The 14,219-nt window shown below is 34.2% G+C and overlaps 1 protein-coding gene across 6 annotated transcripts in view; it reads right to left on the reverse strand.

The window, feature by feature from the left end:
* Positions 1 to 14,219, reverse strand: part of NF1 (neurofibromin 1) — a 247,084-nt gene that overhangs the window by 140,845 nt on the left and 92,020 nt on the right. For all 6 annotated transcript variants that reach the window (XM_082860520.1, XM_082860521.1, XM_082860522.1 and 3 more), the window contains exons 13-14: positions 11,118 to 11,252; positions 7,420 to 7,533 (exon numbers count right to left, since the gene is read on the reverse strand). In XM_082860520.1, the coding sequence (XP_082716646.1) occupies positions 7,420 to 7,533; positions 11,118 to 11,252 (249 nt within the window). The remainder of the gene's footprint in view (positions 1 to 7,419; positions 7,534 to 11,117; positions 11,253 to 14,219) is intronic.

Here is a 14,219-nt window from a genome sequence, read left to right on the forward strand (position 1 = left end):
TATTAACACATTCTCTTACTAGTGAATATTTAAAATTCTCCTAATGTTCTATTACAAATAAGAGCAGTAAGCATATATGTGTGTAACTTTTTCCTTTCAACTTATATTCACAGGATTAAAAAATTACAGGAATGTAATTATTTGACAGAAAAATGGACATCTGTATAGCTCCTGCTAAATACTGTCAAATAGCCTTCCAAAAAGAATGCAAAGTATATACTGTTTTATAGAACCAACAGCAATGTACACAAATACAAGCAATGAGTGTAACAATGAGGCTGAAACACTTCTGGTAAAATAAAGCATGATAAATAATGAAGTAGCAAATCTTAAATATATAGTTCAATGAATTTTCACAAATGAATATACCTCATATAACCATTACCCAGATCAACATTATTAACACCCAGAAGCCTTTTTCACATTCCCTTCCTGTCATCAGCTCTTGACAAAGGTAGCCACTGTTCTGACTTCTATCACCATAGGTATTTTTGCCTGTTTCTGAACTTTGTATAAATAAAGGGAATCATACAGCATGTTCTCTTTTGTGTTTGGCTGTTTTCACTCAATATTATGTATGTGAGATTCAACCATGCTTTGTACTTAGTGGTAGCTTGTTCTTTTTGCATTGCTTTAATAAGTGGAATGATAATGTTGATATATTTGAGTTGTTTCCAGCGTTTTTGCCTACTACAAATTATGCTGCTGTTAATATTTTTGTATGTGTCTTCTGGTAAACATACATATACATTTCTGTTGGATACATACCTAGGAGGAGAATTGCTAAGTCATATGTTTAGCTTTTATAGATATATTGCAAAACAATTTTTAATGATGGTTGTACTAATTTACTTTCTTATGAGCAGGATATGAGTAAAAACAAAGCACAGTTTGATCCTTGAACAATGAGGTTAGGGGTGCTGACCCCCCATGCAGTAAAAAATGCACATATAACTTCTGACTCTCTAAAAACTTAACTACTAATAGCCTACTGTTGACTGGAAGCCTTACCAATACCATAGTCAATCAACACAAATTTTGGATGTCATATATATTATATACTATATTCTTACAATAAAGCTAGTAAAAAGAAAATGTTTTTAAAAAATCAAAAAGAAAAAAGATCCATAGTACTGTACTGTATTTATCAATACTGTAAGTTTACATCATGTTTACAAGATGCATCAGCTTTTTCTATAACAATGATGGCATCTTCGATAGTGTAATCCTTCCAGACTTTCATAATGTTCTCTCTATTTGGGTTCTCTTCCATAGCGTTGACAATCCTTTTCACAGGGTACCGAGTGTAATGAGCCTTAAAGGTCCTTATGAACCCCTGATCTAGAGGCTGAATTAGAGACATGTTTGGGGCAATCAGGCCACTTTGACACCTTCAGTGTTAAACTCATGGAGTTCCGGGTGGCCAGGGGCATAGTCCAGTATCAAAAGAACTTTAAAAGGTAGCCCCTTACTGGCAAGGTACTTCCTCATTTCAGTGACAAAGCATTGATGCAACTAATCCAGAAAAAGGGTTCTCACTGTGCAGGCTTTCTAGATGTACAACCAAAAGACTAGCAACTGGTATCTATCTTTTCCTTTCAAGGCTTGGAAGTTAGAAGCTTTATAAATAAGGGCAGTTCTGATCATAAACCTAACTGCATTTGCACAAATCCTGGTGCTTGCTTCTCTTCCTTACTAATAAATGTCCTTTGTGGAATTTTTTTCTAGAGTAGCACACTTTCATCTGCATTATAAACCTGTTCAGGCTTACATCCCTTCCCCTCAATGATTTTCTCAATGGCGTCTGGGAACTCATCTGCTGCCTCTTGGTCAGCAGAAGCTGCTTCTCCTTTACCTTGACATTTTTAAAGCCAAAGCTCTTTCTAAAAGTATCAAATCATCCTTTGCTGGCATTAAATTCTCCAGCTTTTAGATCCTTCACTTTCCTTTTGCTTCAAATTGTCAGATAAAGACTTCACTTTTTCTCGAAGTCAATAGGTATACCTTTCTTATAGCAATCCTGCACCCACATAAAAGCTGCCTTTTCAATACAAGATAAAAAGATATTTCACAAAAAGTGCAAGGTTTCATGCCACCCGGAGTATCTGCAGCAACAGCCTCATGAATTTCCATTCTCCCCCCAACCAACAGTCCTTATGTTGGATTCATTTAACTTGAAATGGCAGACAACCACAGCGGTCTACAATCTATAGCACATATCAAACAATTCAACTTCTTGTAATGTCATGACTTCTTTCTGCGTTCATCACTAGTGGCACTTCATATGGGTTACACGGTGTTATTCAAGGTATGTTACTGCACTAAAAATGATGAAAAATACATGAGAACCACAAGAGATCGCTTTTTACTGATACACAATTTACTGATGAGATTAACTGCTCATGCAGAGACTATGAGCCTCACATAGCATTTTAAATGGATACTCATGACACTTGAGCTCACCAAAATAGTAACAAAATGCAGTTATGAAATCATTACAGTAGTACAGTATGTACTACAGTTGATTTTATGCAGTTATGATTTAATACTGCATCTGTACATTTTTTTATATTTATTTTGACTGTGAAAGATGCCATGTACAGTCTGTAAGTGTGTGTGTAAGTTTTGATAAATTTTAACTTTTTATAATAGATTTATAAATGATAATATATGGATAAACAAGGTCTTACTGTATAGCACAGGGAGTTACATTCAATATTCTGTGATTAAAACATAACAGAAAAGAATATTAAAAAAAAGAACGTATGTATAACTGAATTACCTTGCTGTACAGTAGAAATTAACACAACATTGTAAATCAACTATATTTCAATTAAAAAAAGTAAAAAAGTGTAATAAAATAAATGACCCAAAAAATGATAATACAGACTGGTATCCATATATATTTTATGTCATGACATACCTTTTTCTTATTTTTTTTGGTATTTCTAGGTTAGCAATTCATTGGCAAGTTTTTTCAAATTGTCGTAAATATTCAGAAAGTTTTCCAACATATTTTTTGAAAAAATCTGCATACAACTGGACCTGCACAGTTCAAACCCATGTTGTTCAAGCATCAACTGTATAGTCATTTGATCTTTCATAAACCTTTTTGTTATCTGCTATCTAGCTTAATTTCAATGTAGTCATAAAAAATTTTTTGGATAATTTCAATCCTTCAGAATTCGTTGAGACTTGCATTATGCTCAAGATATACTAAATGTTCCACATGTACTTGAAAAGAAAATGCATTTATTGAATGCAGTGCTCTGTAAGTGTCAAATAGGTCAAATCTGATAACCATGTTGTTCAGATCTTCTACCCTTACTATTCGTTTGCTTGCTTATTCTACCAGACACTGAGAAAGGTATGCTCAAGTATCCCACTATAACTGTATTTGTCTATCTCTCCTTTTACTTTACATGTTTTTATATATTTAGAAATTTTATGTTTTTGCTTTATATATTTTAAATCTTTGTTATTAGACTCATATAAAGTTTTATTTTCTGGATGGATTGAACCCTTTGCAATAATGAGATGTCTCTTTTTATCATCCAACATAGGACCACCTAAATACATAAAGCAAATATTAGCAGACATAAAGGGAGAAACTGACAGTAACATAATAATAGTAGGTGATTTTAACACACCATTTACATCAACAGACAGATCATCCAGACGGAAAACCAATAACGAAACATTGGCCTTAAACAACACGTTAGTCTATATCAACTAACAGATACGTAGAAAACATTCCATCCAAAAGCGGCAGAATACACTCTTTTCCAAGTGTACATGGAACATTCTCCAGGACAGATCACATGTTAGGCCACAAAACAAGTCTCAGTAAATTTAGGAAAACTGAAATCATATTAAGCATCTTTTCCAACCACAACACTATGAGACTAGACACCAACTACAAGAAACAAACTACAAAAAACACAAACATATGGAGGCTAAACAATATGCTACTAAACAACCAATGGGTTACTGAAGAAATCAAAGAGGAAATAAAGATACCTGCAGACAAATGAAAATGAAAACACAACGATCCACAAAAATCTATGAGATGCAGCAAAAGCAGTTCTAAGAGAGAAGATTACCTCAGTTCTAAGAGGAAGCCTAGCTCAGGAAACAAGAAAAATCTGAAATAAACAAGTTAAACTTACACCTAAAGGGACGAGAAAAAGAAGAACAAACAAAACCCAAAGTTAGTAGAAGAAAAATCATAAAGATCAGAGCAGAAATAAGAGAAACAGAGACTAAAAAAGCAATAGAAAAGATTAATGAAGCTAAGAGCAGTTCTTTGAAAAGATAAACAAAATTGGTAAACCTTTAGCCAGCCTCATCGAGAAAAAAAGGGAGAGGGCCTAAAAGAATAAAATCAGAAATGAAAAAGGAAAAGTTACAACTCATACCACAGAAATACAAATGATCATAAGAGATTACTATGAACAATTATATGCCAATAAAATGGACACCTGAGAAAAAAACAAATTCCTAGAAATGTACAGTCTCCAAGACTAAATCAAGAAGATATAGAAAATATGAACAGACCAGTTACCAGTAATGAAACTGAATCAATAATAAAAAAAATTCTCAACAAACAAAAGTTCAGGACCAGATGGCTTCACAGGTGAATTTTACCATTTAGTGAAGAGTTAACACCTATCCTTCTCAAACTATTGTAAAACATTGCACAGGAAGGAATGCTTCCTCACTCATTCCACGAGGTCACCATCACCCTGATACCAAAATGAGACAAAGCTATGGCAAAAAAGAAAATTACAGGCCAATATCACTGATGAACACAGATGTAAAAATTCTCGACCAAATATTAGCAAAATGAATTCAGCAATACATTAAAAGATCACGCACAATGATCAAGTGGTATTTATCCCAAGGACGCAAGGATTTTTTTTATATCCACAAATCAATCAATGTAATACACCACATTATCAAACTGAAGAATAAAAATCATATGATCATCTTAATAGATGCAGAAAAGGCTTTTGATAAAATTCAACATCCATTTATGATAATAACTCTCCAGAAAGTGGGCACAGAAGGAACATAACTCAACATAATAAAGGCCATATGCGACAAACCCACAGCTAACATCATACTCAATGGTGAAAAGCTGAAAGCATTTCCTTCTAAGATCAGGAACAAGACAAGGATGTCCACTCTTGCCACTTTTATTTGACATAGTTTTGGAAATCCTAGCCACAGCAATCAGAGAAGAAAAAGAACTAAAAGAAATACAAATTGGAAAGGAAGAAGTAAAACTGTCACTGTTTGCAGATGACATGACGGTATACATAGAAAATCCTAAAGACACTACCAAGAATCTATTAGAGCTCATCAATGAATTCAGTAAAGTTGCAGGATGCAAAATTAATACACAGAAATCTGTTGCATGTCTATATACACTAACTACGAACTATCAGAATGAGAAATTAAGGAAACAACTCCCATTTACCATCGCATCAAAAAAATAAAATAAAATAAAATACCCTGGAATAAACCTACTTAAGGAGGCAAAAGACCTATACTCCGAAAACTATAAGACACTGATCAAAGAAACTGAAGACAACACACAGATGGAAAGATACACCATGTTCTTGGATTGGAAGAATCAATACTGTTAAAATGACCATACTGGCCTTCCCTGGTGGCGCAGTGGCTAAGAATCCGTCTGCCAATGCAGGGGGCATGGGTTTGAGCCCTGGTCCAGGAAGACCCCACATGCTGGGGAGCAACTAAGCCCGTGAGCCACAACTACTGAGCCTGCACTCTAGAGCCTGTGAGCCACAACTACTGAGCCCATGTGCCACAACTACCGAAGCCCATGTGCCTAGAGCCCATGCTCCGCAACAAGACAAGCCACCACAATGAGAAGCCCACGCACCGCAATGAAGAGAAGCCCCAGCTCACTGCAACTAGAGAAAAGCTCACGCGCAGCAACGAAGACCCGATGCAGCCAAAAATAAGTTAATTAATTAATTTAAAAAAAAAAACAATGGAAGAAAATAAGTGTTGCTGGGAAAACTGGACAGCTACATGTCAAAGAATGAAATTAGAACATTCTCTAACACCATACACAAAAATAAACTCAAAATGGATTAAAGACCTAAATATAAGGCCAGAAGCCATAAATCTTCTAGAGGAAAACAAGCAGAACACTCTTTGATATAAATGGTAGCAGTATTTTTTTAGATCTGTCTCCTGAAGCAACAGAAATAAAAGCAAAAATAAACAAATGGGACCTAATTAAACTTAAAAGCTTTTGCACAACAAAGGAAACCATTGACAAAATGCAAAAACAGCCTACTGAATGGGAGAAAATATTTGCAAGCTATATGACTGATAAGAGATTAATATTCAACATATATAAACAGCTCATACAACTCAACATCAAAAAAACAAACAACCCGATTTTAAAAATGGGCAAAAGAACTGAACACACATTTTTCCAAAGAAACATATAGATGGCCAACAGGCATATGAAAAGATACTCAATATCAGTAATCATCAGGGAAATGCAAATCAAAACCACAATGAGATATCACCTCACATCTGTCAGAATAAACCAAAAGAACACAAATAACAAATGTTGATGAGGATATGGAGAAAAGGGATCCCTTGTACATTGTTGGCAGGGATGTAAACTGGTGCAGCCACTGTGGAAAACAGTTTTTTTCTCAAAAAACTAAAAACAGAACTACCATATGACCAGTAATTCCACTCCTGGGTACATATTGGAAAAAACAAAAATACTAATTAGAAAAGATACATACACCCCAATGTTTATAGTAGCATTATTTACAACTGCCAAGATATGGAAACAACCTAAGTGTCCATTCATCCAACAGATGAATGGATAAAGAAGATGTGGTAATGAATACATTATATATACAACAGAATACTACTCAGCCATAAAAAAGAAAGAAATTTTGCCATTTGCAGCAACATGGATGGACTTCGGCAGGCATTATGCTAAGTGAAATAAGTCAGACAGAGAAAGACAAATACTATATGATATCACTTATATGTGGAATCTAAAAAATCTAACAAACTAGTCAATATAACAAAAAAGAAGCAGACTCACAGATACAGAGCCCAAACTAGTGGTTACCAGTGGGAGGGAGTCTGGGGGGCAGGCAATACAGGGGCTGGGGAGTGGAAGGTACAAACTATTGGGTGTAAGATGGGCTCAAGAATATATTGCATAACATGGGGAATATAGGTAATATTTTGTAGTAACTGTAAATGGAAAGTAACCTTTAAAAATTGGATAAAAAAATTTTTTTAATAAAATAAAAATTAAAGAAAAAATTTAAAAGGAATAGATTAGAAAAAGGAATGTACGTAGTTACAACTTTACCTTCAAGAGCCTAGAATTCATTTTCCGCTTACCTCCATTGCTTCCTGAGCAATCTCTGGCATGTGTGACTGAGGTACCAGTTGGACAAGCCCTGTAATTAATTCTGCGGTACTGCCTTGAGTTTCAGGCCCCTGTTTTCTCGGATTCTGCAAACAAAAAAGCAAATTTCAATTAAAAAAAAAATCGATGGACAAAGGCTGAAGGGTGGAGGGAACGGAGACTGACTGCTAATGGGTTCTAGGTTTATTTTTGAGGTGATGAAAGTGTTCTAGATGTTCTAGACCTAGATAGTGGTGATGGCTACACAACCTTGTAAATATACCAAAACCAGTGAACTGTACACGTTAAACAGGTAAAAACTTCATGGTACGTGAATTTTGCCTCAAAAATAATAATAATTGTGGGGGTTTTTTAAAAAAAATCAAAACTGCTTTTGTTAAGAATTCTCAATCTACATCTATACTTGTTCATTAACGTGAATAATATCCAGAGAAAATCCTAATTAAAATAAAACAAAAACTAGGTATTAGCTTTTCAGTTAAGAAATTACATCAATAATGGAAGTAAATAATTTTTTTTCAGCAACACTACATTGGCTAAATAATATACCTCTGATTTGGAACTTCTGGTTTGGGATCTTAAACTTGTGATGAAAGGCAAAGAATGTGCATGCTTGATGAGGACTGCACGATTATCCTGTGTAGCCCTCTTGTCCAGTATAAGGACCTACCCAAATCCACACAGGGCTAGAATCCACACCTCCCGATACCCATACTTCAGACTTTTTCATTGTGGAAAGACATTGTATCCAAAACAAAGCAGTATATAAATGTGAATGTCTACCTACTTAAAGAGACTAAAATGCTTCCTGTAACTTGGAAGAATCTATTTACACTTCAAGCATATATGGTTCATTTAAGTGAGGCCAATTCAATTAGTGCCCATATTTTATTTTGTTAACTACACACTCTTTCCCATTACAACAATTAAGGTAAGCCCTCACCCCAGTGTATCTATAATTCAAAAACTGCCTATTTTTCTGACATTTGTATTAATTCATTAATAACCCAATAACATTTACTGAACACCAAAGACACAACAAGTAAAAAAGACATGTTTCCTACCCTCTTGGAGCATGTAGTCTGGTGGGAAAGACAAACATCAATAAAATAATTAGATCAACACGTTTAAATTGCAAATGAGAAAGAATTATGAAGTTACATGCTGCTATGAGCACTTGTAACAGGGAAATGTGGTATAGGCAGGGATGCTTCCTTAGGGCAGTGATAACAGCTCAGAATTAGGAATTACTATGTGAAGAGGACAGAGGATAGGGAAGCATACTGTAGGCAGAGGAACTGCAAGTGCATGGATAGGCATGAAGGAATGTAGTAAGAGGGAGTGAAAGGCCATCATGACTAGAGTAAAGACGACAAATATAATGCTAGATGTTGCAGAGGTGGTAGGTGGGAGACAAACGCTGCAAAACCATGTAGGTCTATTTGGAGTTTGCTTTATTCCCAAAACAACCTCAACTAAAAGGTTTTAAGCTGGGCAGGAAGCATAAGATTTGCTTTTTGAAGATATCACTGTAACTTTAGTGCAGAGAAATGATTAAAAGGAAGCAAGAGATGATGCAAGCTGAGCAATTAGGAGGCTTGAAAAATTGAGAGTAGTATGAATTAGGATAGAGAGGTAGAGACAAGACAATAAAATCACATTACTTTAAAAAACCATGACTGAAATCACTTAATAGTTATTCCTATATTAATCCTATTTACTAAGATTTAGATTTTTATAGGTAAAATATAAAATAATCAAATATTTACAATGAATCTTTCACTATTTTAGCTTACCTTTGATTACTCTGAGAAAAGTTATTTAACCACTAGATGGCAGCAAAGAAAATAACTTCTATTTTAAATGATCCTTTTCTGCTTGCTAAATTTTAAACGTGGAAAACAGCACTTTTTGCTTAAATTCTTGTTCCTTGACAATAAAATATTTAACACAGAAGGCACTGGTGACTTTGATGTATTCTCTGATTCCGAATTATAGCTATGCAAACAGAGTGGTGCTAATATATGACATGCATGATGAAACAACACCACAAGTAACCTGGGCTACATAACAAAGAAATGAGGGGAAAACGTTATTTCATTCCTTTTATAAAGTCTTAATGATAGATTTTAGGACTTTTTCCACACCAAAGTTTTAACAATTTATTCTATTAGACTCCCAAATTTGGATGGGCTTTTCAAAGAGTTCAAAACAACACAGGCCTTTTTTTGGGGGGGGGGGTGTCACTAACCCTTTTGGGAATTCTGTCTCTCTCTCATTTCTTTTCTCTCCAGAAAAAATATTTACATAAATATTTTTTTAAATTCAGAGGATTCAAAGAACTCTTGAAAATATGGACATCAAGTTATGAACTCCTATAGTATAGTAATTTGAAAAATATACCATCAAAATTAAAAGTACCCTTAGCACTTAAAAAGCCTGTTGCTGAACAAAGCAATAGGAAATCGTTCTGTATGCTGCTCTCCAAGGACTGAAGAAATTCCACAGGGGTTAAATATGCTATCCTATGAGCTTCACAATATATTTCTGTTATGTTTGGGGCATTAATAATATTAGTGTTAATGTTAACTGTATTTTATTAATAGTAATAATACATAACATTTATTTAGTGCTCATTATGCATTTATTTTGCATTGTTCCTAAAAGCATGACATGTACTATCTCAGTCTGCTTAACAAGCTAAGGTAGGAACTATTATTATCATCACAATATTTCAGATAAGAAAACTAAACACAAAGAGGTTAAGTCACCCAAATCACATAGCTAATATGTCTCCAGAACCCATGTTTTTCATCCTTTCATATAACCGTCACTCATTTTCACTTGTTAGTTCCTAATTATCTTGTGTACTACAGTGATGCTTTCAGGAATCTAATACCATCTGAGGCTGTTAAGAGCAGAGTTGCCACAATAATTGAGCGCTAACCATACCCATTTTTTTTCCTTTCTTTTTTTTTTTTTTGCGGTACGCGGGCCTCTCGCTGTTGTGGCCTCTCCTGTTGCGGAGCACAGGCTCCGGACATGCAGGCTCAGCGGCCATAGCTCACAGGCCTAGCCACTCCGTGGCATGTGGGATCTTCCCGGACTGGGGCACGAACCCGTGTCCCCTGCATCGGCAGGCAGACTCTCAATCACTGTGCCACCAGGGAAGCCCTAACCATACCCATTTTTAACTCCTTTTTCTCCCAATACAGTATACATAGGCAAAGCCAGTGACATTAAAAGGCTGATGACAGGAAGAAAGGGGGATGGAAAAACTCAATTTTTTGGCAATAGCAATTGGAGACTTAAAAAACCAACTGTGTAGATATAGGAAGCACTCAATTTATGGTTGCTTCATTACATCTAAACCCCATCCCAGGATTATGCCTGAATAATATATAATCTGGTAGCCGGGTATGGACAGAAGATCTTACCAAAGTATGTTGGTTTAATGATAAGAAAAATTAAGACAAAAGGTTAAGAAATCTGATCTAATTATATTAGTATTCTCTGTAAGTTCGTTTTCTTAGGGATCTCTTAGGTTTCATGTATGATCAGGAAGGTCAGTAAGTGTTCTTGAGCTAACAATCACCTTCAAGGTTTTGGCTTTCCAGCTAAACCAAACTAAGTTAGTATAATTTCAAGGCATTTTATAAAAAATACTTACACAAAGCAAGAGCTTTGGATCTGCATGAATTAGTTTCACCATGGACAAGAGAAGATACTTATAGCTTCTTGTCTCCAGGTCTGTAGGTTTTTCTTTAAATTTAAGGCTTGTTACTTTTTCTTTAAATGTAAGACTCTAAAAACAAAAACATGACATTCACCTTGTAAGAATCAGACATCAGAATCAGGATAATAGCTATTCAACTTTTTCAAGTAAATCTATTTTTAAAAAGCTTTGAAAAATAAAGGACATATTTTACACCACCAAATGTGTAGTCTTAGTAGAAACGTTCAATAGAAAGTACAAGATTAATATAATTAAGCTTGAAAAGCAAATAAAAATTATTTTTGCAACATTATTATATAATCTAATAAAGTTTAAGTGAAAATCTGCTAAGATACTAAAAGCTTTAATATAAGGTTGACTCCTATGTTAAAAACAATTTTTCAAATGTGAAAATATCAGAGATAAAATATTTATTCTATAGATCTCACAGATACATACAGTAAGCAACTCATTTAACAAAACATCTCATACAGGTATACACAAATATTTCATAGAATCAATGATGTTATCAACTGTAAGATGCACCATCATTTTATGTACCACAAGGAATGAAAACTCACTGTCAACTGTAAGACATCATACAAATAAGATGAACCCCAATTTCAGAAATGTTAAATAGGTACTTCTTAGAATTGATGAAATATGCTATACAGGCAATCTCTGTATTTAACAGTTTAACTGTAAGATTTTCTTTTTCCTTTAATGGTATTCCATCTCTCTCAAGTTACAGAATGCATGTATTTTGCCTGAAGAACATTGATAAAACAGAGAAAGAATTCTTTGAGAAAAATTAAATCATGGAAAATGTGTTTCAATTACAGAGATACTATGGCAGATGCTGTGTTAATACTATAATTATGGATGTTATTCAACTGGAAATCCAACAATTATATTCTGGATCCAATACCACCTTTCTATCTGTTCTTACAAAACATTTCCCCTTTTCCTTTAAAAGGAAACAAAAATGTATGCTTTTGACATGTATGTTTTTATATGCAAATACACAGGAGAATATCCAGCATCTATGGACTCATAATAAAAATGTCCTTGTAAAAGGCTGACCTTCAAAGGTAAAAAGTAGAGATGCATATCTATAACATACAGCAATTATTGTCAATGTTTACATGTGAGAAATGCATTTGTTATTATGCCCAAGAACACTGAAGGTTTTTGTCCTCAGTGTGGAAGAAAAACTATCTAATATACTACAGGAATGTCACTACAGAAAATAAATAGCAAAACTTACAAATAACAAGTTGCTTTTATATTTATAATCCCACAACAAACGTCCTACCAAATATATTTAATAAATGCTGTTTTTACTGTTTGCTCCCATTAAACTTCTTTTCATTCTAAGTCGAAGTAACACTGTAGATCAAGGTAAAACTTTCATTAAACAAATTTATTTATTAAAATGTCACTAAGTGTAACTGTTCTTCCATGATGCAGCCATTGCACAGGAAAACGGAGCAGAGAACAATTAGCAGATATAAAAATTATCCACTTATTAACCATTTCCAAAAAGTAAATAATAGTTTGATAATATCATATCAATCTCAGATAGCAGCATACAAATTTTGTTCCAGCATGGCTGCCTAATACAAAATGTAAAACTTGAAAAATTCTACACCACTCACAATTACTAACTTGAAATAGACTAAAGACTTAAATGTAAGATTGGAAACCATAAAACTTCCAGAAGAAAACAGAAAAAAAAACCTCCTTGACATGAGTCTTGGCAATGATTTTTTTTGTATATGACACCTAAAGCACAAACAACAAAATAACAAGTGGGGTGTTGTTTTTCAAACTAAAAAGCTTCTGCACAGGAAAAGAAATGATTAACAAAATGAAAAGACAACCTAGGGAATGGAAAAAAATGTGCAAATCATAAATTGATAAGTGGTTAATATCCAAGATAAGTAAAGAATTCACGTATCTCAACAGCAAAATCCAAATAATCCAATTTTAAAAGGGGTAAAGGACACGAATAAACATTTTTCCAAAGAAGACATACAGACACATGAAAAGGTACTCAAATCACTAACCATCAGGGAAAATGAAGTCACAATGAGCTATCACCTCACACCTGTGAGACAATGACTATCATCAAAAAGACAAAAGATAACAAATGCTGGTGAAGATGTGGAGAAAAGGGAACCCTTGTGCACTACTGGTGAGATTTAACTGGTACAGCCACTAGGGAAAACAGTATGGTGGTTCCTCAAAAAATTAACAATAGAATTACCATAAGATCCAGCAATTCTACTTTTGGGTATTTGTCCAAAGAAAATGAAAACACTATGTCAAAGATATATCTGCATCCCTATGTTCACTGCAGCATTACTTACAATAGCCAAGACATGGAAACAAGTGTCATGAAACTGTGGTACATACACACACACACACACACACACACACACACACATAATGGATTATTATTCAACCATAAAAAAGAAGGAAAGCCTGCCATTTGGCCAACATGAGTGGACCTGGAGGGCATTATGCTAAGTGAAATGAGTCAGACAGACAAAGACAAATACTGTATGATCTCACTTATATGTGGTACCTTAAAAACAAAACAAAACAAAAAACAAACTCATAGAAAAAGAGCTCAGATTTCTGGTTACCAGACACAGGGAGTAGAGGTTGGGAGAATTGGATGAAATGGTCAAAATATACAAACTTTCAGTTATAAGGTAAATAAGTACTGGGGATGTACAACATGATGACTATAGTTAACACTGCTGTATGGAAACTTGTTAAGAAAGTAGATCCTGAGTTCCCATCACAAGGAAAAAACCTTTTCTTCTTTTTTTTTTGTATGTGTATGAAATGATAGATGTTAACCTAACATATTGTGGTAATCATTTCACACTATATGAAACTTAAGTTATTATGCAGTACATCTTAAACTCATATAGTGCTGTGGGTCAATTATATCTCAATAAAACTGAGGGAAAAGACTTGAAAAATTTAAATAAATTTTTCAATTCAAACACCTTTTAATTAGTGACCATTAGTGGGTTACCTAAA

Source organism: Leucopleurus acutus (assembly GCF_964270905.1).
Source record: "Leucopleurus acutus genome assembly, chromosome: 19".
In the NCBI taxonomy this organism is placed as follows: domain Eukaryota; kingdom Metazoa; phylum Chordata; class Mammalia; order Artiodactyla; family Delphinidae; genus Leucopleurus; species Leucopleurus acutus.